The following is a 26,993-nucleotide window of genomic DNA, read 5'->3' as shown; positions in this document are numbered from 1 at the left end:
TTCGAAAAGGTAAGTTTTGATCCCCATAATTTTCGGATCAATAGACTTTCAGCTAGGAAATCAGAACAGATGAAAAACTTTTAGGGGATAAAAACATGCCTATTTCTACTGTTTAAATACTATACTAAAATACGTTCAACAATGCTTTGTTTAAGTGGTTTTGAACTATATACTCGTTGGGTGCCCCTGTTGAGATCCGTCAGACCAAGAGCCATTATGGCTCTTGGTCAGACAAAATTTGTTGCTCCTTCACGTTAGCAGTTTTAGCATTTGAGAAGTCTCTTAAGGCCTTGACGATAAATACAAGCACAATTTACATGATGCACGAGGAACGCAAAATGAAGGAATAATTCTACACCCGCGAGTTATATAATTAAAACAAAATGGAATAGTGCTATAAACAAAAAACGCAGGACAACGAACATGGCATTGAGAATACCGCGGAGTTGAAATATTGCCTCCACCACAGAGAGCAACAGCTGTAAATTAGAATTAAGAAATTACTGAAAGAAGGTATTAGCTTTATTTGCTACTATATGTCAACTGACACGCCGGTCAGGTGAAACATGGATTATTATGAAATTAAAAAACCGTGACTATAATTTTCCTGTTTCAGGCGTTCAGACAGAAGAGTAGTGCGAAATGGAGAGTGGAGACAGAGAGAGAAAAAAAGGCCATTTTGTTTTGTTCACTTCTCTTGCGCTGTCCCCACTATCTGAACGCCTGTTACCTCATGGAACAAGCTAGATCGTCGTCTTTTTCTACTACGCCAAATATAATATAGCTTACGCAGGAGCCCATAAGCTGGAGCGAGCAACTCCCATGCTAGGCCTATGTCACTGCGTTTTTACGGACCAGTTTATTTTTAGACACATTTTAGGGCACTTTTTCTCGCGAAAATAGACCATGTCTATGAGCGGATTCGAAGTATAAAATATCAAAAAGGAAAATTAAACGTAATTAAAAGGCAAAAAAATATCATTTTTAGGTCTGTAGGTCTTGCTGACTGGTTTGTGGAATTTAAAAGAGATTTAAAATTCGTGCCAAAACCGTTCTAAAAATAAACTGGTCCGTGAAAGCGCCGTGACGCGCACGGAAGTTGCTCGCTCCGGGTTATGGGCTCCTGCTTGTGTCGTCAAAAACGTCTTCTATTGGTCAACGCTAGCTTGTTATCAAAAATAAGCCGGATGATTTAAACCAATCAGAAAAGAGGAAATATTTTGATTGCATAATATGATAATGGTGTATATATCTCAATCCCACTGAACATATTGCCTCATAAACCGAGATCAGTAGTTGTGTATTAGAATCATGAAATTATTTATTTATTAATGCTAGAATTCTAGCCCTAAATGAATTCTTTTCACGGTTCCATTAAAGACCACTAAGTATACGTGGGTAGTTTATACACGGAAATAGGAAAATCTAACTGTCTTCAAAAGGAAGCGTCACTCTGTCTGTAGTGTTTATGCTTTTAAGTCATTTGCGTAACCGTTAGCGGCAGATGCGATTTTATTTGCTATCTTTTTCATTCGTCTGTGGCCATAAAGCATAAAGAAAACGTGTTTTAGCCCACCTTTCCCAAGCTAGCTTAAGTCTTTACAGGTACAACACTGTAAAAGGACCAAGTAAAAACTCAGTTGTTGTTAGACGAGAAAATTTGAATGTTTATTTTATTCATTGAACCCTTTACCGGTAACCTCGAGCCCTGACTCTGTCGGAACTTATTCGAATGTTTATGCTTCGTTCTTGCTGTTGGTTAGGCCGATATAATTTAGACGCACCACAAGCGTTTTGAACAGGGCAAGATACGAATGTAGACATTACGGCCCATACTGAAGTAAATGACGACTGCTGAATCGCTTTTCATTTCAGTTTATTGATTACATGTTTAGCCTTTAAGATCTGTAAACATTCTATAAATTATCCAAAATGAGCTCCATAATATTCATACGAAGGTACATACTTTTTTATCTTTCTTGTTTTGCTTTGAAAAGTATAATACTTTTTAATTTATTTCCCAGCATAAATGAATATCAAGTAAAGTAAAATGAAATATTAATTTATTCAAATTTCCATATACTAGTTACCTTGCTTACAGTGCTGAGTTTTTATGATAAAAACTAAATATATTCCTCAGTTTACCTGACGGGCTAAATAACAACGTTAAAGCGTCCCAACAATAATTAATGCTTATTATAAATCAAACTTCATTGTAACGTTACCGTGGAGGTAGTTGGCTTTCAGGAAGCCCTTCAGATCCATCAGATTGTTGCGCTTTAGCATTTCAGAAGTTTCCTTAGACCTTGACGATAATTACTGCTAAAAATAAGGCAAATAAACGGGTTTACAGCACAGTTTGCGATAAACATGAGGCTTGCGAAAATAGTGAATAATCTAAAACTGCAACTAAACCAAACGGAAAAGTTCAACGTCATAATTAAGCGAGCTGTAGTGTGGGGCACATAACAAAATAAAAATGCTAGGAAGATACCAATAACCATTCTTAACACATTTTTGTTTCTTCTTTTGCGTTGTTTCTCGACATTGGTCGACTGTTCACCTGGAGGTGCCTGTAGTTTGAGCTTGATGAGGATGATGGAGTAGAGAATGACCAACAAACCGATAGTGATGTAATTAAACGCTACTAAACTGGGCCAGGCTTCTTTCAAGAAATATCCACAAAACATGCCATCTGGATAGTTAAAAACTTCGGCGCTTCCCAAAACTGGTGTATGAAGAGCCAAGGCGACGATCCAAGTGGAAGTAATGATGAAGGGAAACAATTTGCGACCAATTAATGGGGAACGAAGTGGGAACACCACGGCTACAAAGCGATCCACTGCTATCAGAACATGGCTCTGACCCGACACACTGTAGGAAACGAATGGTAAGTAAGAAAAAAGCTTGCACAAGGCCAAACCAAGAGGACCACTAATAAGCCAGTCATATTGCAACTCTGCTAGAAGCGGAGGAATCGTAAATAAAGGAAACAACAGGTCGGACATGGCCATGTTTGTGATCAAATAATTTATGGGCTTCCTCATGGTTGGCGTTTTATAAACGATTAGTCCGATGAGAGAATTGCCAATCAGCGAAACAACAAGGATCAGACTATAACTGATGATTTCCCCAGTTCTCCATGCCGATAAATTGATCAGACTGCTACAACTCCAGAAGTTCGATCCATTAGATGTTGTGTTCATACTCTCGTGGCGCCTGCTACTCTTCTGCGTAACGCTTAGTTCCTTTTCTTTGCACAACAGCTGCTTATGCTTCAATACTAAGAGGGTGTATAACGTTTACAAACTAATTTAAGCATCCCGCGTGTCTTAAAGTGACAAACTGCAGACTAGTTTCCTCTGTATAATGTAAAACACTCGCAAAAAGATATCAATAATAATACTAATAATAATTCAAAGTAGACAGACTGCAAATTATCTTAGTTGCTAAAAAATATATATCTAATAATAGCGGAGTTCCACCCGCGCGCGAAGCGCGCGCGTGGGCGGAGCCCCATAGCTAAGGAAATGTGGTAATCTACCCATCCCAGAAAATTTGGTAACCACGTGACCGTACACCGAGCGAGCGAGCGATCGAGCGAGCGACCGTCCGTCCGAACCACAGGCATACCAATGTAAAATAACTCAATCAACAGGTATGGGAAGCCAAATGCAACTCAAGGATTTATTTGGAAGGAAATCACATGGCCGCCCGGACTTTTAGAAGAAAAAAGTCGTGTCTTTTTCGGCGTTATTTTTTATGTGTACACTAACGTGGATAACAGTGAAAGAGCTAGAGCGAGTTATTGAAAATTCGTAGGAAGAAAAACATGGAAATTCAGAGCGGCGGTGAGAAAATGAGAAATGCTATCGGCCAGCAAGGTGAAAATGAGCGGCAGTGAAAAATAAAAGCGAACATGAACACTGGAAACAAAATATTGGATAAGCACATACGACAATTTCTCCATAAAAATAGTGGTTAACTAGGAAGTTTGACGTTTTAGTCGTACAAAACAGCGTTGTAGTCGTGCAAAACAACGGCAAGGGAAAGACAAAAAAGCGTGCTGCACGTGCAAATTTGTTTTTTGCTAATTAGAAGAAAAAGTGTGCTGCACGTGCAATTTGTTTTTTTGCTAATTAGATCTATTAGTCTTGAAGCCATTTTCATTGTCGTCCCCCGTTTAGCATAACAAGATTTAATTTTTATTAGTTTACACGTATTATTAACCAGAGCTTCGCTTTTAGCCCTGGCTAAATCTATATATTAATTTTATGGGAAATGCAAAGAAAAAAAAACAAACAAACAAACACTAAATAAATAAAGGTTGCGTGTCTACATGTTTAGGATGCACAGTTTAATCAATTACCTTTATCTTCAAAAGGCAACGCCATTAATTTACCCCGTTTAATTTTCTAAGTCATTTACGTAACCGATTGCGGCAGATTGGAATTTAACTATATGATTTTCATTCGTCTGTGGCAATAAAGAAAACCATTTTCTTTTTTTTAGCGTAACCTTTACCAATCTACGTACTCTATTGCAACAGCACTAACATCTTAACAGCCACTTTAATAGGTATAAACTTAGCTAAAACTTTCTACGTGCTATGGAAGTCACCAAGTTGTTGTCATTAAATAATCTTTTTTTCAAGATATTAGCTTTTAGTATGACATTTTATGCCAACTGGTGCGTGTTAATGCGGCCGAGCCAAAGATAATTATTTGAACTAATTATTCGTCTTTGGTGATAAATAAAATTGTTACCAATCTACCTAGTTTCAACAGCCACCTTAATAAATTTAAACTTAGCTGGCACCTACTTACTATGCAAGTCGCTTAATGATAGTGTCGATTTTAAAAAAAAATTTCCATGGTATTGGCTTAGTTAAAGATGTATTTAGTCATCTGCAATAACACCAAAGAAAATTTCTCATGGGAGTCCGAGAAAATGAATGTCAAATTGTGAAAACACAGTCAGGTAAATTTCTGAAAATTTCATGTAAACGATGTAATTTTGTGAAAGTTGACATTCACTTTCTCGGGCTCCCATAAGAAATTTTCGTTGGTGTTATTACAGATGACTAAATACATCTTTAGCCCTTTAAAAATGTAAATTTGAATGCAATATACTTTAAATTATTCTGGTACAAGGTTTTTGTCCACTGAAAATTAAAATTACTCAATTTCCTGGTGGATTCCATCTTAAAACCTTCTTCTCAAATTTAAAAGGACTGGCTCAATTTTTGATGCAGATGCAGGAGCAGATGGCGGGTAAAGGGGTACTTAAACCAACTTTCCGCTTTTACGTTAATAAAAAAGCTTATTTCATTTAGGCCGTTAGGTTTAAAATTATTATAGTTTCAGGTTATTTGAATCCTTTCATGTGATAAATTCAGTTTCATTCGCACACCGACTCAGTACGCAGCACCACAGATTCTTTTGAAACTAACCCACTCTCCCTTTCTCTGACAAGGTCGACAATCAATAAATTAGGTGAAAGTGGCTGGTTTATGTTTCACACTTTCAGTTCGAGACTATCGCGTCAACTTGAGCGGTCATCATCTGGTTGATTAGTCTAAAATAGCCAATCCCTCAAGACACAGAAAAACAAACAGCTCTCTTTGCGGACATCCTCGGAGACCCAGGGGCAAATAGTGGGAGCGAGGGAAAGTCTAAAGACCGCTCTAAACGGGAGGAAAAATATGGCACGAAGAAAAGTATAGAACGGTGAGAAGAGCCCCTGGGGACAATGTCTTACCGGCCAGACCAGTTCCAAACGGTCGCCGCTGTTCTGAGTTCTGATTGGTGCCAGAAAACCATCAGAAGTCAGAACGGCGGCGACCCTTTGAAACTGGTCTGGCCGGTAAGACATTGTCCCCAGGGGCTCTTCTCACCGTTCTTCACTATTCTTCGTGCCATATTTTTCCGCTCGTTTAGACTTTCCCTCGCCCCCGCTATCTGCCCCTGGGTCTCCGAGGATGCTTTGCGGAATGTTTGACAATATTTCCTAGCAAGGCTTTTAAGAGCACAACTCTTGCAAAAAATTATGGATTTCCGGGTTCAAAACTATGTAGCCTAAGTGATTGTTTAGGTGTCGGGGCTTCATGCGAGCTTTTAAAATGAGTCATTGGTTGCAAATGTGAACTACCACGTCTCGCTCACCCACTAGACTGAATTACGGGACGATAGGAAATTGACCCTGTCACGGTTTTCGACGCCATCTTGACGAGTAGGCAAACGCGCGAGAAATTACAGTGATTACGGTATGAGAATCTAACGTCGAATAATTTCCATAGAAAGACTATTCTGAAAAAAATATGATTTGTAAACTAAAGCTTCACTCCTAAGGATTCTCCTGAAAAAATCTGAGGGCGTTACATGCACTAGAAGACCTAGAACCACTTTTTAAAATTTTCTATACATTTGTCTGTAAGAAAGTCCCGGGAAAATTATAGACAAATATATGGAAAATCTAAAGCAAGCCTCTGGAGAAATTTAAGCACAGGTACGCCCCCAATTTTTTTTAGGACAATCCTTTGCTTTGTAACTTTAGGTTACAATTGATATTTCTTTCCGAACAGTCGTTTTACGGAAATTATTCGACATTAGATTCTCATACAAACACTGTAATTTCTCACACGTTTGCCTACTCGTCAGGATGGCGTCGAAAACCGTGACAAGGTCTATTGTTAGTTAGTGTGCGGTACCTACTCACAAAACATGTTCTTTTAGTCATTTTGAACTCTTTAGTGTTACGCAAATTATTTTACTGTTCGACTGTTTGGTCAGAGAACAACACAACAGAATATCCAGAGACTTCAGCTATTAAATAATTGTGCCGCCAGGATACTAACTGGAAAAAGAAAATATGATCCGCTTTCTGCACCCGTTACAGAACTAGGTTGATTTCCAATAAAGTACATGTCACAGTTTCGTGACGGTAACCATGGTTTTAAAATTCGATATGCAATTTTTTGGCCTTCCCGCAATTTACCTTGAGACCATACTGGTTATTAACGTTTTTTAAAATATTCACAGTCACACGGAAGACAGAAGGATCACTTAGACACTACGTTTTCGACAACGTTGACTGCGCAGAGACCATTTATATTTTTCTTCTGCGCAATTAACAGCATTAGGAATCAGTTAAACGAGGATAAGAAGAACGGTATGAACATTGATTCTTTTAAACGTCGCTCCCGTAGGTAATTTTGGGCATCTTTGCTTTGACTTATGTAATATTTTCAGGATAACATTTATTTTAATTCATCTTAAAAAAAAATTTTGTAAGTTTTAGCCCCGTATTGTCATTACGTCACTTCTACTTTGCAAATGATCGTTTGTTAACATTGGAAATTAAAAGCCCCAATTGGGACATGGGACCAGAAATTTGTTTCATAGTTTCTTCATAACGCTACAGGAACGTTATTAATGGGTAAAAACAGTAAGTGGTGAATTTTGCACACAATTCACTGACAATTGACTTAAAACAGCAATTTCCTCTGACATTGTACTTTGTTATTTTAGTTACATCATAAACCAAGATATAAATAAATATTACTTTATTTTTGATATATTAATGGTTTTACATAAATAAGGACAAAGTACAAACTGAATATGGAAGTTTACCTAGTTCGCGAAACGCAAATCCCTGTATCTGGGGCTTTCGAATGTATGGTTTTGATGTTCACAGATAATGAAGTATACTTAGTCATTTGGGATGTAACTTTTTATTTCTTTTTCCAAAACGTTTGCAAAGAGACGCTACAAGGTTCGCTCTTTGTTTTACTGCGATCAAAGAATCGATCGTAGAAACCCAAATTTTTGTGTGATCACAGCTGAGGTTAAGAAGAACATTCAAAAACACCAACGGAACAAGAAAATTTAGGGAGGGCAACGAAAGCCAATATAACAGACGTTTGGTTAGGACAGAAGCCTAGTAGACAAAACATTGCTGTAAAGAGACTGGTGTGATTTATCGTTCTGGTGCCTCCAAGAGGCAAAAACGAATTTTGTTACCCACGCAAGCAAATTGACCCTTAGTGTAGAGACACAACAAGAAATACTTATTAACAATTATTCCTCGAACCCGAATGGGCTCTGAGTCAATAGCCCATGAGGCCGAAGGCAGAATGGGCTATTGACTCAGAGGCCATGAGGGCGAGAGGAATAATTGTTTTGGTAAAATCCAACTATAGTTGGTCAAAAATAACGAGAATGAAAAAAAAATTGGCTAGTTAAAGCTAGACTTTAATCCCTTTTTGCCGCCAAAAAGCCCGCGCTTTTCGCTACTAGTGGGATATAACATATAGCCTAGTAGTAGCTCAACCAATCAGAACGAAGCATTTATAACAGACCACTAGTTAGATTTTACTAAACAGCAATAGCCCTTATTCACGATACCAGTCATCAATCGCGGTCTCATTTTGTGAGAATAAAGGCAAAGTCGACTGCGATTACTCGTATTACTAATGGTAACAGGACTGGAGTCCAGTTCGGTCTGTAATCATACGAATGATTAACAATATGCGGTCGTCCGATTTGTTTAATCACGAGCATGAGTACAGACCGAATTGGACGACACGAAATTCTGATACCAATTAATCGTAACTTTAACAAAATTTGTGATATATAAGGCTCTTTTTTTTAAAATCAAAACACGAGAAATTCCAAGACATATATTTTTTTGCTAGCAGTGAAAGAAAGGCCATTTAAGCGCGCGTGTGATGGCGCGTATGTCCTATTAAACTGTCCTATTAAGGCTGAAATCAGGGCAGTTGATATTGCCGATCAGATTTGAGAATTTTGTCATAGTTAAGACTATTTGGCAAATTTTACCACTTGTTTGCTCCCTGAAATACCGCGTGACATTACTTTTATCCCATCAACACTAATGAGCGTGAAAGGATAGTGAGTATCGTGAATAAGGTCTACAACAAGACAATTATGGATTTTAAGTTATTCTTGCATACCTGCAACACTAGAGTGATAGTTTCTCTATTTCAGCATAGATACATTTTATGTAAATTAAACAACCAAACTATTCCTTGCCAGACGGTTCACCAATAAAACAATTTCACACAGACTGGACAAATGAACTAACATTTGCCGATTTGATAGAGGTAAATATGTTATGCCCTAGCCAAGCGACAAGCGAGGTGACTTGTGCCTCGCTGTTCTTTTCATATCTTCTTTCACTTTCCATCTCATCAGTTCTAAACAGGCTCTGGCATCTTCATGGCTGTCGTGTCCCTCGACTAAAATACAACAGTACATGGTCTCCAGTTAGTACATGCTTTGTGCACAAACTTTTTGGTTAAAGGAACTGTGTTACGAACGTTAACCTAACACAGACAGTGGGAAGTTCGGAACTGGTCACCATATTGACTGAAACGCTTAAATATTCGCTTACAACATTGAAGGGAGGTTAAAGAACAGAACAAATACAAAAGAAAGGCATGGGTGGGCAAAATTGAAGAAGATTCAAAACGATTCTAATCGGAGTTTTGAAACTTGCCTTTCTTAGCCATAAACTTTGCAAAGTTCATCACTGTTATTAGCAATTTCAAGTAGAATGCTTAGGAGACATTTCTATTCCACGAGGCTGTAATTTTTATAACGGATTACTTCCGGGCTTTTAAAACTGTTCAGCGTGACAGTTTTCAAAGTCAGTCACTATTGTTTTCACGTTAAAATAAGATGCTTAACAGACATATATCTTTGTCACCAAGCTTACCGTAAATCCTCTATTACGCCACCCCTCTCAAGTAAGTCCCCCTTTTCAGTGGAAGAAAGTTAGTAAACCCCCCTCTCTTTCAAGCCCCGCCCTCCCCACTCCCCCTTATCATTCTTAACTAATAAATGTTGGACTGTATTAACCAATCACGACCGTAAAACTTCGTGTGGACTGGTCCAGGGTGGTTTCTTCACCAAGTGGACTTGTTTTTGATCCTGGCTGCGCGCATGACCTTCAACGTCTTGAACGAAAAGTTAAAATTATGCAAATTACTGGGTACCTCCAAAGAAAAATAAGAGACTGCTCGCAGTCTAATTCTAGTTCTTTATGGAGAACTAATATCATCGTCTTTGCCAAATTAAATAAGCCCCTCGTCTCTATTAACCCCCCCCCCCCACCCCTTATATGCGTTCGAAATAAATAAGCTCCCCGAGGGGATTAATAGAGGATTTACGGTACGTTTGTCATTTAAAAGTAATTCCTTTGCTAACGCTAAATCCAAGAGAAATATTTTTCACAGCTCACCACTATCCTGAATAATTTTCTTAAGGTAATCTGCCATGAGATTGCGCAGTGCTCTCTTGTAAGGAGGGCCCAGTCGGTGGGGAAATACGATAGAAGTGTCCACTACTTTACTGTGAATTAACTGAGAAAAAAAAAAACCAGTTTTGAAGGTTATGGAAAATCAATAACAGAATTCTTCTAAGCTCCTTAGGAGGATTGATTACATCTCTCTTTTTTGTAGTGGGACAGTTTATGCCGTCATATAAGAAGTAAATGATACTAAAAACCGGTGTGAACCGCTCAGGGGAATAACACATGCGTAGCTTCTGTACCAGAATAGATTTATAGTCTGTCTCGTAGTGATTAAAGTGTTGTGTTCTCTGTTCTACTCGTAGGCTCGATTACCAGCCGCTGTTCGGAAAAATGAGCCCGCAAACCCGGGAGACGGCGAAAATCGAGCCTATTCAACTCGTGTCAAATCCTACTACACTTTTAGGGGGGGGGGGGGTGGGGGTGAGGCTAATTATTCAAACCTAGAGTGGCTCTTACAAGCTCGTCTTATTAGTCACTTTTATAAAATAGGTAAGATAGTACGCGCGCTCTGATTGGCCGAGAGGCGTGTTTGCATGGGAGTATGTAAACATGGTTGGGACGTCAAGATGTTTTGCTTTTCGCGCGCTAATCAGGCAAGCACAAATCTGAAAACGTTCTTGAGTTGAAAACTCCACAAGTTCACTTTATTTACCCATTCCCTCGTCGGTTGAAACTTGGAAAATCTTTCCAAAACATGCTTTGTCAATTTTTATTCGCTTAAGCTGACATTTCAAGCGAGAAAAATCCGTACTTTGGAAAGCCTCTTGTCTGCAAAACAAGAACTGATTACGCGAGCAAGACTTCGTGTACACGACTTCACGACTGGTGAGAATTTCTCTTTTAATCAGCGCCATAACAAAGAGTTTTGCGTTTTTGTCTCGCGAAAGTTAATTTATAAAACCAATAGAAAACTTTTTTCCTGTATTTGCACAGCCTGATTATAAACACTCGAAGGGTTGGGAGAATTCTCGACAGTTATGAAAACCCTCGACTTCGTCTCGGGTTTGCATATAACTGTCTCGAATTGTCCCAACCTCTTGAGTGCTCATATCCATTGTTGCCTACGTCGCAGACGCTCTAAACCTTCTGTAATTAAAATGGTTTAGACGACTGCGTGGGCCGGCTGCAACACAGGCTAATCCAGGGGCGGATCCAGGATTTTTTTTAGGAGGGGTTGCACTCGTCTCTTGCTCTACTTCAACACCAATAAACCACATAGTTTTTTTTTTTTTGCAGAATACCAGTTGTATTAGAAAACCGCAGGTCATCTCGGGGGGGGGGGGGGGGTGCGCACCCCCTGCACCCTCCCCCTAGATCTGCCCCTGTAATCTATTGCTAAAATCTTACACCGAATCTTCGGGTTTGTGCAATACGTAGGTTATTATTTAATACAGTTGTTTGCAAAGAAGATTGTTTAGATTTGGCCATAGTTAGTAGAGCAGACTGGTTACGAAAGGCGGCAGACATAAAAGATGAGTACAATTTGGTTTTGAAGGGATAGCGTAGTTAAGGTCTGTTGAAATGAAGTGGTTGTGAAAGATCTTATCAATAGTCGAAAACATACTTGTACTTATTTCAAACATTGCTAGGCTTTCTGTTTAGGATTGGTTTTCGGTCACTTTTGATAATATTTGTATGGAGAGAACGTGGATAAGGAAAAGTTCATTTAATATAGAGAAGCGGGTGTGAAGATGTTGAGGGGGTGGGGATAAAAACTTTGTGCGTGTGTGTTCAGGGGCTTTGAAAAATCGGTGAGCCCATGGGGGAGGGTATAAAATTTGGCTATAGAACTAAGGGCCTGATCACATGAGCCTGGGCTGGCTCGCTTTGCAGAGATCTCGGCACCTTAGTTAAACGCAACAAAAATCAACTTTGCGATTACATGACCACCGAGCCAGCCCGGTTAGCTGGGATCCCAGTATTGTGATGCCGGGATCCAGGGTGGATATTTTCCAAGTAATCACGTTTGCCGAACTGCCTGGCCAATAAACCAAGCGAGAAACAGGACAGCGGGTAACACACTGCTCATGCGCATTGCTTGCAACCGCTATATAAAAATGGCGGTTCCGGGCTGGCCCTTTTCATGTAGTACCGGGATAAAAGTCACCTCGGCAAGAGCTAGCCAGCCCGGCTCATGTGATCAGGCCCTCACTGTGAGTTTTACTGTCACGCAGTTTGCACGTGAAAGCTTTGGAATTTGCCACTTTCGTGGTTCGTGTATGAGAGAAAACGACTTAGACCCTGTTTATATGGAGTGGGGGACCCCGGTCCAGTGGGGTTGGTTTCTTTTGTTTTCACGCTCTGGGGGACACGAAACAAAAGAAACCTACCCCACTAGACCAGGGTCCCCCACTCCATGTAAACAGGCCCTTAATCTAATTAACCCAAGGGTCTAAAAATACCCTTCACGAACGCGGTTTGCACGTGCAGATGTTGAACTCTGCCTCTTTTTGGGTTCGAACGTGAGAGAATGCAACTTGTTTACGAAATCATTCGCGCAGTAAGATTTAAGAAATCACCTCTTTTCCCGAGATCTGCAATGAAATTATACTTCATTCAATGTTACCCTTATTTGTCTCATGAACGATCACAGACGTTTGCGTGACATCTTTATTGGCTCTCAAAAACTGAGGGCAAAAATATTATCACACTCTCGGTATAAGACATTACCGGCACTGAATAGTCGGTACAATAAAAAAGGGCAATGACCGGTACCTATGGTCCGGGGTGAAAACATTCACGCCGTGTGCTGCGAGGACAATAATTTTCAAAAGGGAAAGTGTAAATTATTTAATAGCTTCTTTCACTCGGTGTACCTTGCCTTTTCAATGCGTTTGTTTTCTATTGCCGATTTGTTTGCCGTGCGTTAGCTGTGGGACGTATTGTAACGCGCATAAATGCTGTGTCGTGACACATCGCGCGGCAGACATCCGCGTCGCTTGGCTTGTTTTAAACAGTTGTTTACGTTCGCACGTATTGCGTGCCCATTGCAATTTTGAATCAAAACAAGCGAACTTGATTACTCTATTTGGGCGACGCCCAAATAATAACCGCACTAATTGTTTAGGTGAAAAATAGTAAAATGAACTCGGTAACAGAAAATTGCTATTTAGGATGCTTGACTTGTTTTCATCAAGTAGTAGCGACAAGCATGTACTCCCAAGTTAATTGAAAAAAAGAAAAGTAATAATAACGATACAATAAAAAAGACAACAGAGGGCGGTCAACAGTCTAAGCAATAAAACTATTAGAGATAATCATATCATCATGTCTTAGCGTATGTTTTACAGAGTATCAGAATTTAATAATATTCTAAATTGGCTTTTTACGTAGAGAGATTAATATCATTATGTATTTTAGGATCGTATTAGGTTTCGTATCGACCTTTTTTTACTTCTAAGTATAGCTTCTCAAGTGGTGTAGGTTACGCTATGCGCCCTATACTACTCATAATGTGGACAGCATTCCAAAGTTTCCTACTGCGACATAATAATAATAATAATAATAATAATAATAATAATAATAGTAATAATAATAGTAATAATAATAATAATAATAATAATAATAATAATAATAATAATAATAATAATAATAATAATAATAAAAGGGCAACGAGTTTAACCTGAAAGTCCATGATACGTTTCCTCTTAGAAGAAGTGGAACAGAGTCAGAGACAGTCACAGATTTGATTTCTTGCAACAATCGAGAAAACGTCAAATTGTTACAAGAAAACAAAATTTGTAACCATCCACTTCCACGCCATTGTTCCGAGAATGTCCTTAATGTTTTGTGAGAACTGAAAGCTCAAGTTAAATCTGTTTCAATAGTCACCCGTAGGGGATTCCAAACTAACCGTCAAACAGAGGTTCACCACCTAAGAGGGACCGTGAGCTAAGTTAGTTTTCTTAATAGCGAGAGCCTGTACATGTAATGACGAGGCGCGGGAGGCCATTATTTTTGAAAACATTTGCTTTCACAGATAACACGCCCTTACATCTATATTGACAGAACCAAGTCTCCTGCAGAAAATACGTAAAGAGACTGAACAAACATTTTTTTAAAGATAAATTTATTAATTAAAGAAGAGAAAAAAAGCGCGCAACTACCAAGGACTGGACAAACATACTAATGGTAGGAAGATTAAAACGCTATCCTTAACAAGTAGAGAGGAAGCACTTATAAATGGAGTGATCTGTATAATCAATTGCTCCCATCTAAAAATTAATTACGATTTTTTTTGACAACGAGGAGCATGACTGTTTTAACCTCGTTGCCTAAAATAACAAGAGTAAGCACTATGCAACTAGGCTACTGGGAGACTGGAGTGCCAACAGCCCCACCCCCCCCCCCTCCCTCCTCAGGAAAAAATCGACCAAAAATCGACCAGACGGGTGAAGGCTTAGCGATTCAGCGGAAATATTTTGACTGAATTTATTACTTCTAAGTCAAATCGCTTAGAATTCCAAATTACCTTGGTTGCCTTGAGGTCACTCTCTAAGCTATGTCCTACCAATATGGTGTCCTTATGAATCATGCTCAACAACACAGCTTGTACTTCCCGAATAGTAGTACTCACACCACGTAATGACTCTTCTGTTACTCCACTAAACCTAACAAAGAGCATTTTACAGAAAATCAATATTCCAGCCACGAATTTGTTGACAGAGTAAAGGGTAGGGGAGAACAAAGCCAACCTTAGGCAGTATTTGGACAATTTAACAACACTTTGGAAAACAATTTACAATTCCTCTAGCCTGCAAAAACATCCGTTTCTCCTCGCTCTTCGTCGCTGGGGACGTTTCGCGAGGAGGAACGTCTGCGACTCAGCGGAAGAAATTCCATACTGATGACGCAAATCAATGTTTACATAATAAATCCTGTAGTCATGGGGTTCCAAATATATATTTGTCTAATTCTGCGTGTCTTCTGGTCGATTTTGGTAAAGTGTTGTGTTGATCTGCCCACGAGCTCCAGCAAAAAATGCTTCTTCTAGAGAAGGCTATATTCCACAAATATTGACGGTTTTGTTACAGATTCTTCGCGTTTACATTTGACCTTTGTGGCCTTTTGTCTTTTGTCTGTCATTCATAAACAATAGCTAAAACAATGTAACTGCTGCGTCGACCAATCAACGCTTCTGACCGGATTCCGGACAGGTTTTACGTCATCAGTATGGAATTTCTGTCGCTGAGTCGCAGACGTTCCTCCGCGCGAAACGTCCCCAGCGGCGAAGAGCGAGGAGAAACGGATGTTTTCGCAGGCTACAATTCCTCAAAAGTTCCTCAGAATTTAAAATTCAATTGAGCAAACTACCAGTAATGGCTTTCTGTCATATATTCAGCCATGAGACTGTAAAGCTGACAAATGCAAGCGTCAAAAGAGAGGAACCGCTGTGAAAATTTAAAGGAAATGAATCAGCCATTGATTGTCGATGTAAAAAGAAGAGGCTGAGCGTAAGGAATAATTAATTCAACTACCTTGTATTGTAGTCAACAATGGGTCTTTCAGGCCTAACAAATGTATCATAGACTCCTTCTAAATTCCAGTTTACCACTGTAATCCGAGTTAGCTCAAGTCCAGCAGTGGTGTAACACTATCAACAATAATTTAACAGTTTGTTAGAACAATTGATGTTGTAAAGCTTCAAAGCAGTTTAAACAATGGACAGTAGATGGCTTATAATTTTGATCGCCATAAGTGGAATCTAGGGACCTTGGAGGTTACCAAGAAGTGACAAGAAAGCTGCAAGGCCAGTTACGGTCAAGCCAGGTCAAGCGTATCCCCCAAGATTCCATTAATGAATCACTTAGTTGAAAAATGAATCCAGCGCTAGTCGTTGCCGCAACCAGTATAAAGTTCAAATCTGCATTCCTGCATGCGTAATGAGGAGTGAGTATTTTACAATAACTTCTCTGTATTCAGTCAGACAGAAAAATCTTTGAATGGACAATACTGCTTTGAAGGCTTTGCACCAAATTCAAGAATACTGAGCCAGTAGAAATTTCATAATTACCTCGCGTGTGAATTCCCTGCTCATTACTCACGCACGAATGCAGGAACGAACGTGAAATCTACTAACGGATCAACCTTCGAGTAATAAATCCATTAATGGCATCTTGGGTTGTAGGCTTGACCTGGCTTGACTGGAAATTTGTGATTTCAAGACGTCTGTAGTATGGTGTGAAATATTTCTGTAGGGCCTTTTGTAATTAAGGAGTTGAAAATTATTCCATCTATAAGCATTTTTATTCTAAAATCAAACAAAAGACCATTTTAAATAAACAGTCTAACTCTTCTTTATGGACAGTTGCTTAATACGGACACACCTCATTACCGGGGAGTTGAAAATAATTACATTAATTAGAATTTTCATTCTTAAATCAAATTGGCTTTGGGAAGGTTAGGGATGTTTAATTTCACGTTGCAATGTGCTCTTTTGTTTCCTTAGTATTTTGTTCAAACAATAGGCGAGGTGTATTTCTGACTTTAGAAACATGTTTGGTTTAAAAAGGAAACAGTGTTAATACAACAGTAGATTGAGTTTGATCGTCCGGGTGGACGTAGTCCTGAATAGGACTGTTGTTGTTGACAATGACTGACGTTTCGACAACCTGTGCGGTAGTCATCTTCAGAGTCAAAGTGAGTTGTATCACGTCAGTTGATGGTATCATACTCTGGTTATTGATCTGATTGGTCAATTACGTCGCGATGTTATTGGTCGTCTGTCAGTTAAGCAGCGATGTTATTGGCCATGAAGACTCGTAATCAGTAATTGGTGCGTTTCGATCCGTCTATTGTCACAGTTAAACAGTCGTCTATTGTTAGTCAAATTGTCAGTTCTCCAGTCGTTCTCTCGTAGTTAGTTTTGCTTGATCTCGTCAATAAGTAGTTTGTACGGCGTTGGTTACTGTTGGCCACGATTCAGAAACTTTTGAAATGACTCCTGAGTTCAAAGCTTTCACAGTGTTGATAGAGACACTTTCTATGGACCTTAACTGGGTTTGACTGTATACTGACTAAAAAGAAAACCTTAATGCCAATACTGAGTGTAATTAAACAAAAGAGTTCACATTCATTTGAGGTGCAAAGTCGAGAAAATTAGTTTCTTTTGTTATATTCCCCACTAAAACAAAGAGCCGAGGAGGTCTTTTAGTATAAAAAATAAGTATAAATATTTTACTTGTCCATTTACATACTTTGCATTTATGTAAAGTAGATATAAATAACGTTCGAGTTACTTTTAGGCCAAAATGATTTTTGAGTAGGGTTAATTTTAGTGCAGAAGAGTTATTCTGGATGTACAGTCCCTTGAGGGATGGTTTATTGACTGCATAATACAGGTTTGACCCTTGGACCTGCGAGTTATTCAAGGAAATGAAGACAGCGTAGGAGAGAAATATCTATCACATGACAAGTTGACCTCAGAAGGTCTGTACCTCTTCTTGGGTCAAAAGAAAGGAAGTAAAGGACCACTAAACACCTAAACACAGTGTTTAAAGTATCTGTTGCACTAGCAGGGTTTATCTTGTCAAAGCAATTGTTTATCTTCTAATAGAGGGTAAAGACAATAAAAAAATAACTTGTTGGGACTTTGAAAAAGGTGACCTTGCTGCTTAATGGAGGCGACCACTTAACCATACCATTGGTCAGTTAATAAAGTAAAATGATTGATGATTACGGCAAATGATTTCCGGGACTTTGGAAAGTGATCACTTCATAGAGGGTGACTGCTTAATACAGGTTTACTTACAAAAACAAGTTTGACTGTGATAATTTGGCCTCATCTTTAAAATATCACGTACCCCCTCCAGTTCACTATCCATATAAAGTCAGCTCAGCCTAGTAGATCAGTGTAAATTATATCTAATCTTTTTATGGTTGAGTGAATCATGACCAATGACTTTAAAACAGTTGCATAAAAATCACAAAAACTGAGGGCAGCTCAAGAGAGTAGATAGTGAACAATACTTGTACCATTTCACAATCCATGGCATAGACCTTTCTATGATCAGACAGTGGACTTCTTATTGTTGTCATAAAGCCATCAGTGTTTCCTGTACCATCACTAACATGAACCTTAAAAGTTTAAACAAGAAACAACTGAGTTACAAGTGGCAGAACAGCAAAATACAGCCTCTGACGATTTTGTGTTTTATACAGTGTACTGTGAACAAATGGTAGCATACAGTTTGTACAAGAGCATATCTACTCAAAACAGTAAATACTGAAGTAACAGTTATCCTTTATTTAAGTGAGATGGTTTGAAGCTTATATGACAAATTTCCTACTTTGGGCTCCCTGTGCATCTGTGCTATGTATTCAAATCTCGCATATGTAACGTTCATCTTGTATCATTCTGTATTCATGTTTCTTTTATAGCCCTCGTTGAAAGTTTGCATTGCAAACTGAAATATCAGACAAATATAATTCACTACTTTAATTGTGTTTTCTTTCTATATTTTTCCATCACTCCTCCTGTTGTAAGGATCAATTCACTGTTTTAATGTTAAAATTTGGTACTCAAGATTTTACTGATCCAGGTCTACTACAGAGTTACTACTCTTTTAAGCTCTTCAAATTCCATGACTTTCCATGACTTTTTCAATGACCTTTTCAAGTTTTCCAAGACCTTAGGTTTAGCTGTCAGTTTCAAAAATTCCAAAACTTTCCTTATTTTAAAGTATTTTTTGACCAAAACAGTTCAACAGACACAAACTCTGGCGTCCACCACAAATACATGCCGTTTGCACTGTTTAATTACTCTTCGCTATCTGACATTGTCCTTGCCTTGTCATCTGCGGTAACTTATCTATCAAATAAAACTTAAATTTTCCATGACTTTCAAGGACCGACAATTAAATTCCAGGCCTGGAAAATGAAATTCTTAAATTCCATGACTCTCCAGGTTTTCCATGACCTGTACGAACCCCGCTACTAAAGATCCAGCTGTCCCTCTCTGGTTTGTCATTGTGGTTTTGCCTTCATAAGTGTTTCACTGCAATAGAGCAATGGCACAGCCATATTTGCGTTCAAAATCACACCACACAAGTGAAAATGTTCTATTATCAATGTGAGTATGGCGCTATTTATGCCCGCCTTTAAAGCTCTTCTTTGAGAAATATCAGGAAAACAACGTCAAGTCTTACCTTTCCAACACAGCAGCCAGGACTGCCTGCATCTCCCTGACAGCATGAATAACTCTGTTCCCCTGAGGAAAATAACAGAACCTTACTAGTGTAATATCTACAAGTTGCTGGAATCCCTTCAGTTACGTTGTTTAAGAAATACAGTACAAGTATGGTAAGTATGTTTTATTACAAGCAATAGGCCATTTGCACTAAGAGGTAATGTGGCATTGTTTTATGAAAATGAAAGTTATGTGGTTTTTTCTTCAAAAAACGATTAGTGGGTCCTATTTTTAACAAAATAATAGTGATTTGGTTTTTCAAACCTGCACCATTTTCTTAAAATGAGTGAGTTCATAGCTGGTCACATGACCAAAATGTGATTTTTAAAATTATGAATTACCTTTTTCTGAACACAAATTTTGCACTTAAACTTCAAGGAAAATGTTGAAAAGTTGATGTGGGAATGTTTATAGCACATCTGAGCGTAACTATCAAACGTTTAACAAGATCTAAGCAAAAAGTAGTTTTGGCCGCCATGTAGGAGGGCAAGAGGATGCCCTCCAACATGGCGGCCAATACAAATGATACTACTTTGTTAAAAAATCAAAGTGCCATAAAATATCTCCCTTAAATGCGTTTCCTCTCAAATTTCGAGTGTAAGATAATTTTTTACGCGCTCTGTCAATTTTTGGCATCAGCAAGATTCCAACTCATTGTTTAAAGGAAGCATTGGTCATGTGACCTCTTAGTGCAAGTGGCCTATTCTAGTTAATGCCTGGCACCAGAAACACTTCTTTCTAATCTTAAGTATAAACAACGTCCCCTTCACTCATGAATCCAACTCTGTTGGTACATAGTCTAGTAGTGTTGAACAGCCCATGATTTCTTTTTCATGTATCATACAAGGCAAATCTAAAAGGTTTTATCATAAAAGCAATTTGAGTGGCCTTTAGTTACCTCTTCTCCGATATAGTTTTCCACCATGATAAATACAGTCTTCTTTTCTTAAGTACACTCCATCTTCAAGGACCACATAGGGCTTGCCACAGCGACAACATATTCTCCTTGATGCTAGAGAATCAAAGTTGTTAGAGATGTTAGAACAACAGTCAGCACTTGTCCACTAGACACTGATATTGTCAAATATGCTTTAACTTTTTGACATGGTCAAATTAAAGCATCCTAATTAACATGTTGACCGTTCAGAGCATAAAAACCCTCTGTCTTACAGTCTTTAGAAGGTGACTCCTTATTAGCTTTGAAAACTGCTTTTCCTGGGGTTGACTGGCAAGGCCGAGGATAGCCATTTTCAACTAAATCTTCCTCACTCATCAGGTACTTGGATAGAAAGTCATACATCAACTCTTCTGTAAATGTAAAATAAACCAAAAAATTTAATAACAACACAATCCTTCAGCTTCAACTTCAGTCCCCTGCATGAGTAATATACTATAATACTGTTCTTTACCCTTGGCAGTATGTATAGCACTAATGCTAGTGGGGCCGAGCAAATGCCTGAAACAAAGAATTCAAGTTGTACTTAACAGGGTTAAGAGCCCTAACTGGCCAGGGACAAACCAGCTGGCTATTTACAAGCGTGGCCGAGGATTTGAACTTGGGACCACCGTGATCTAATCGAGCTAGCGGTCAGAGCAGGACTTGAACTCAGGGCCTCCAAATTGCAAGTGGGACGCTCTAAGCACTTGGCCATGCTGCCTCCTCCTCATGAGTACAGTTGACACCTGGAAGGGGGAGGGATACTACCATATATGGGCTACAGAGGAACATGTATATATGATATGAAAACAAGCAGTTTAGCCTGGGATAGGGTATAACAATCACAGAGTTTGGGCCTATGAATTAATATATATTAAAGAAAGTGATCAAGTGGTTCAAGATTTTAGTCTAGACTAGGAAACCTGGGGACTATCACTCACAAGTAAAAAAAAAAATGAAATCAGCAAATTCATATTTATGTGCAAAGCAGTTTAACAGAAAAGAAAGCATCAATATTATTGTAGTTTCTAGAAAAAAATGACTCTAGGATAGGGAGGGATTTGGGGAGTTTTATTACAGGGTCGCAAAATTCAGCTGAGTTACATGTACATCTGATTAAGGTTTCCAAGGTCCCTGGATCAAGTGGTACATCCCCACCCAAAAATTATTGAATTAACCCCCCCCCCCCCCCACCTCTCTTAGAGTCAACTCTCGCTTTGTGTACACCTTTTGTCTGAACTGCTAAATCCCCAGCAAAGAATACAATAAACAAGATGATGATACAGGCATTGGACAGAAATGAACTCCTGCTACTATGGTCCTGAGGATGTTAATACAATGGGAATTGAATTACTGTTGAACTGTTGAATGGTTAATGAAAGTTCCAAACAACCCAGACAACAGTAATAACAAGTCTTGTTAACTTTGATTTGATATTTCCTGCTTTTATTTGGTGTTTCCTAACAATTTTAGGATTGTAAATTTACCCCATGCAAACACTGCACTTTAAAGCCTGGTATTCAATAGTGCATAAGCATAAGCACAAGCACTTGTGTAAGCAAGTGAAAATACCGGCAACATACAGTAAGCATAAGCACAAGAAAAATGGACAAGTTCATTCTTCTTGTGCTTATGCTCATAAGCACAAGAAGAATGAATGAAGAATGATGCTTCTTCCGTCATCTTGTTTATGTCCTTATGCTTTTGCTTATGCACTAGAGAAAACCAGGCTTTACAAGTTCCTACAAAACCTGGGTAACCTGTGGTATGATAGACTGCAGTGATAGCCACTTATCCAGCCTTTCTAGATCTAGCAACGGTGGGTACTTAAAGATATTTATAGTACAATGTAGTTATCAAAGATCGTAAAGACTTGCACATTGTTGGACACTCCTCATCGCCGCGCCAAAAATAGCAATTTATAAAACTACGCAAATCAAACCATGTATCGAAACTGTAATTTTCAAGCACGTTCTATTGCTTGATGATACACTCTTTCTTTCTTCCTTAAACTTATACACAGCGTGCGAAGACAGCACAAAAGATAAGAACAGAACTGCTAAAACAAAGCAGTAAAACACCGAGTCAAAATCAATCATCCATAAAGGCATGGCTGCTGAAGAAATAGCCGCACTCGTCTAGCTAGAGCTTGCTCCTTGAGATCAAGAAAAAATGAAAGTGCTTCCGAGGCAGCCAGAGGCCGTAGAGGCATTGTGGTGTATTCTCAATTACTCTGCTTAACTTCAATATTCCATGACAAGTATGTTAAAACAATTTTGAATGCCACAATGCCAGTCGCTTGCAGAAGAAGACATTTTTCGAAGAAGTGCGAAACTGAACTCTCGAAACAGGTTGAGCCGCCATCTTGGGATTCTGAAGCGGGAGGAGGACTGGAGCGAGATTCTCTGATTTCTCCAAAGACATTCGCTTCTCGTTTCCGGTTCCGGTAAGTAGGTCCCCCAGCTTTCCCCACTTTCCCGCTCGCTTTTCCACCGAAAACATAAAAAATTTCTAGCTCGCGCTTTGCGCTCGAGAAAAAGTTTGAGCTCCACTTGTGGGCAAGTCTAGGAAATCCCTATTAAAAATGGATTGGCTACATATTTTTGGCAGGAAGACCGCTTTACCCAAATGCAGTGAAATGCAAGGGTCATGACTCATGAAAAATTCAGATCTCCTTGAAATACTGAAAGTCACTCTGCTGAGCTCTTGTAGATTCCAAACTCAAAAAAAAATCATCGAAACTCAAATGACACTAACTAAAACACTGTCATCGTCATTTTGGCAGTTATTTATTTGCCCTTTCACAGACTGAATCATAGAATAATTATACCTGGGCAGCACCTCTCAGCAAACCCCTTTGGGAGGATAGACCCTAAATTTTGGTAGTCACGTGACCGTACGCGCTCCGTCCGCACCACAGCATAACCACTGTGAAATGACTTTTTAATTTGAGTCGAACCTGCATGCAACCTGACAGTGTACTGTTTCTTGATGATAGACGTCCATGTTACGGACTTTTAGAGGGAAAAAAATACAAAACAAAAAACAAAACAAAGCCGCGCCAGTCTCATTTTCGACCAGGCTGACGCGGATAACAGAGAAAGAGCTAGAGCGAGAGATAAAAACAAACAAACAAAGAAGACAAATTTCGTTAGAAACAAAACATAAAAATTTTATAGCGGTGGTGAGAAAATGAGAAATGTTAGTGGTCAGTAAACTGAACATGCGCGGCATTGAAAAAGAAAGCGAAAAGGAAGCCAAGCAGCCAATTTTTTGGTGAGAACATACGACATTTCCTTCGTAAAACATGTACCTAGAAAGTTTCACACTGTGGTCGTGCAACAACAACGGCAAAGAAAAGTCCAAAAAAAAGTACGCTGCACGTGCAATACTGATTTTTTGCTAATTAGACCTATCGTCGTCGTCGTTGTTGTTGTTGTTGTTTTTTAGCCGTTCTCAATGCCGTCGCCGTTTTGACTAGCATATTTACACGACTATTTTTTGCGTGAGTAAATTTTAAGTACAGTAACGAGAGCTTCGCTCTTAGCCCTGGCTTAATCTATATATAGGACCAGTGTGTTATTTAAATTTTGAAGAAGAGATGATCCATACAATTTTCTTTTGTAGCCTTCTTATTGGTTCTAGTCTTGTTGTGTTTGTGTTTCCCCATGCAATGTTTCCATAACTTATATCGATAGATCAATGCGTAGCACGGACCTTGCATAGCAACGCGACAAAGTATACCGGAATTTGTGCAATTTTGCTGCAAACATGACTTATTTGACTTTTCCAGTTAACATTTCCGTCTATATGAACTCCTAAGAATCTGGCTAATTCTACCTGTTTGATAGCTGAACCGTCTAAACTAATGACTATAATGTTAACATGCGCACGCAAGTAAAATTATGTGCGAAAATTAAATCCGTGAAGGTAATATGAAAGGTTGAACGTAAACGTAAAACGGGATCTTACGATCCGACAACGGCCACGTCCATAAAAACGTTGTTTAAAAAAAAAGAAAAAAAAAACTTTCCTTGAAGTGACGCGTTGCCTCATACGGAGACAACTTGGCCGATTGGTTAGAGTGTTGGAATTGAAATCCGCATGCCCCGACTTCAATCCCCTCCCTAAACGCTAGCTGGATTTCTTCTTGATAGTCCTGAGTGCAGCTTCTCAGTCACGCTCGTAAATAGGCAAATGGTTTGCCTCCGGCCAGGTAAAATTCTTAACCTCCTTCTTGTCCACAATCCAAACTACTGGTTTTAATATCATAATAATTTGTGTTACCCTTATAAAAGCCTTTTTTATTCCAAGTGCTACGCGGGCTCTTGAATCAAGGGTTCTTTGATTTCAGAGGTTGAATGAAAGAATACACTAAAATTCATTAAACAAATACACTAAAAAGGGCATAAAAAGTAATATAACTTAAGTACATGTCACCGATTTCGACCTGGGGTCATGACTCATGAGCCCCAGTACAACCAGGGGAATGTGTGTTGGGCAAAACCAACAGTAAACAAGGCTATGAGGACAACTTCTTTAGCAAAGCGCATTTCTACCAATTACTACAACTGACAGACACCCATAGAAAAAATAAACAAATGTAAATGAAGATATGATGTCGCAGTGGTAATTGCAAATTAAGCAATTGCAAATTAATCCGGAAAAGATTTCGGAACTTCAACGGGATTCAAACCCATGGCCTCTGCGTTAGCGCTGCAGTGCTTCAACCAATTGAGCTATGAAGACCCATACATTGGGAGCAGTTCACATCATCATTCTATAAATAAACAAGAAAATCACTCTTAAAAAGCAAGCAAATAAATAAATAAAGTCAAAGCTGACACCTGTTAGATCGTTTGACGCTGTGGTAACTGGTTGATCTTGTTTTGCTGGACTCTTTGTGCTGATCACTACTGCTCCTGATGGCAGAGTCTTGGTGACAGCTACTCGCGTAATAGTCTCGGTTTCGACAGGTGAGGTGACTGGCAGCTCCTGTGGCTTCATCTCTCGAAGTTTCTTTATTGCATTCACACAGAGATTCAAGTAAACCTGCCGCCTGGTGCTCCGTTCGTACAAGGCTTGCTCCTCTTCCACAGCCTGGAAAGAAAATAACCAAAGTAGTAAATAAATGGAATTGACATTTTACGGTCTCTCACTTCGACCGTCTTTTAAAACCCTTTCACTACCGAAAACACGCGTGACCAGATTATGAGTGATAGAAGGTCCAAACGCGCGTGATCAAAGTGCGTTCTGTGCATTCCATTATTTCTTAGTGGCAATCCCAACGAATGCTGGCTACATACATGCGACGCATGCGTAATAACAACTTGGAGATTAGGATTGCGGGTCCTTTTTGTCACCTGCAACTACCATCAAAGCAAAGTTACCTTTTCAAATGCTTCTTTTTCGGTGGGATAGATTCTTAGACACTCATCAACAATCCTGTCAAGGTACCTCTGTCGTTGGTTTTGAGGTACCTTAGCACCATATTCTATAGGAATTCTAGGTCTCGGCAAAGATCCAGCTGGGGTGGTGTTCTTTGACACATGCGCAACACGTTTCTTTGCAGGCTTGAAGCTGATGGTGTTGACTGAGGCTTCTGCTGCTGATCCCTAAAACAAATACCACTGTTAAATGACAATGCAGGAAGAAAAAGTGGTATTCATTTTGACAAGGCTGTAGAATACAGTTTATTTTTCATTCAAAGTATTTTAAACTTCTAATAATTCTTCACAACCGACCAGCGCTTACCATATTTGGATGCAAGCAATACATCATGGAGTCGATGTCATATTTGCTTGAAAACGAGGTCGATCGATGGTATATTTGCGTGGAAACGAGGCTTCATGGGCATTAGAGAACTAAAACAATACCTTTCACGGCTATCCGAAGACGAAATAGCTCAATTTCTGACTACAACTGAGAGTACAACACAGAGCCTCTCTATCCCTTAACTGTTACCTAAAAACACACTAAGTTTTGTGCGAGCACCCACCACGCTCGTTGAAGAAGAACTTGCCGGCTGATCTTTCTTCTGCATTGCTGATATTGTCTTGGGGTACCTTCGGATTGGATTAGCATTAGATGACAATCTCCTTGGTAACTGCAGGGCAAAAATTCAACAAAATTAATTCAGGTGAAACCTAACATAACAATGTATAGAGAAACGTGCGTCAAAATTTTAAGGTTCAGTTCTTTTAAATGATTGCCTCACCTCTGTTCTTAGCATGATAATCATAGAATAATTGATTTTTACACATATTGCATATTACTTAGCCTCCTTTTCTAGAACGAGGAATACTATATTTGAAGCGCGCTAAATGACTCGAAAATTGGGGACTAAGTAACTGGGGCGAAATGACCGGTTACTGCTGTGTTGTACAATAAGGAGCTTGAGCAACAACGACGGCGACGGCAACGAAAACGTCCAGGCTTAGTAAGTGAAGTCGCGCTGCTTCATACTTTATCGCGCTTATTCCATCTCGTTCAATTCGTCAAATGTTGGCAATATTTTATGGAGTTGAATTCTAA

General features: G+C 39.1%; 2 protein-coding genes across 2 annotated transcripts in view; both read right to left on the bottom strand.

Moving 5' to 3' along the window:
• Nucleotides 1–1,902: 1,902 nt before the first annotated feature.
• On the bottom strand, nt 1,903–3,263 carry LOC140922101 (RYamide receptor-like). The gene has a single exon (XM_073372122.1). The coding sequence runs from the start codon at nt 3,204–3,206 to the stop codon at nt 2,280–2,282; it is 927 nt and encodes a 308-aa protein (XP_073228223.1). The 5' UTR covers nt 3,207–3,263; the 3' UTR covers nt 1,903–2,279.
• Nucleotides 3,264–7,549: 4,286 nt separating this feature from the next.
• The window catches only part of LOC140921240 (uncharacterized), a 27,514-nt gene continuing 8,070 nt past the window's right edge, over nt 7,550–26,993 (bottom strand). Inside the window, exons 3-13 of the mRNA XM_073371219.1 lie at nt 26,458–26,565; nt 25,850–26,074; nt 25,307–25,559; nt 20,693–20,830; nt 20,421–20,534; nt 19,482–19,543; nt 18,310–18,411; nt 15,813–15,928; nt 14,807–14,945; nt 10,264–10,384; nt 7,550–9,259 (exon numbers count right to left, since the gene is read on the bottom strand). Coding sequence (XP_073227320.1) covers nt 9,141–9,259; nt 10,264–10,384; nt 14,807–14,945; nt 15,813–15,928; nt 18,310–18,411; nt 19,482–19,543; nt 20,421–20,534; nt 20,693–20,830; nt 25,307–25,559; nt 25,850–26,074; nt 26,458–26,565 — 1,497 coding nt within the window. The 3' untranslated portion in view covers nt 7,550–9,140. The remainder of the gene's footprint in view (nt 9,260–10,263; nt 10,385–14,806; nt 14,946–15,812; nt 15,929–18,309; nt 18,412–19,481; nt 19,544–20,420; nt 20,535–20,692; nt 20,831–25,306; nt 25,560–25,849; nt 26,075–26,457; nt 26,566–26,993) is intronic.

Source organism: Porites lutea, chromosome 12, assembly GCF_958299795.1.
Source record: "Porites lutea chromosome 12, jaPorLute2.1, whole genome shotgun sequence".
Lineage (NCBI taxonomy): Eukaryota > Metazoa > Cnidaria > Anthozoa > Scleractinia > Poritidae > Porites > Porites lutea.
This window is presented reverse-complemented; position numbering and strand designations above follow the sequence as displayed.

What these genes read in the sequence shown, in the direction of transcription:
- LOC140922101 (XM_073372122.1), bottom strand. Translation starts at nt 3,206, where the DNA reads ATGAACACAACATCTAATGGATCGAACTTCTGGAGTTGTAGCAGTCTG.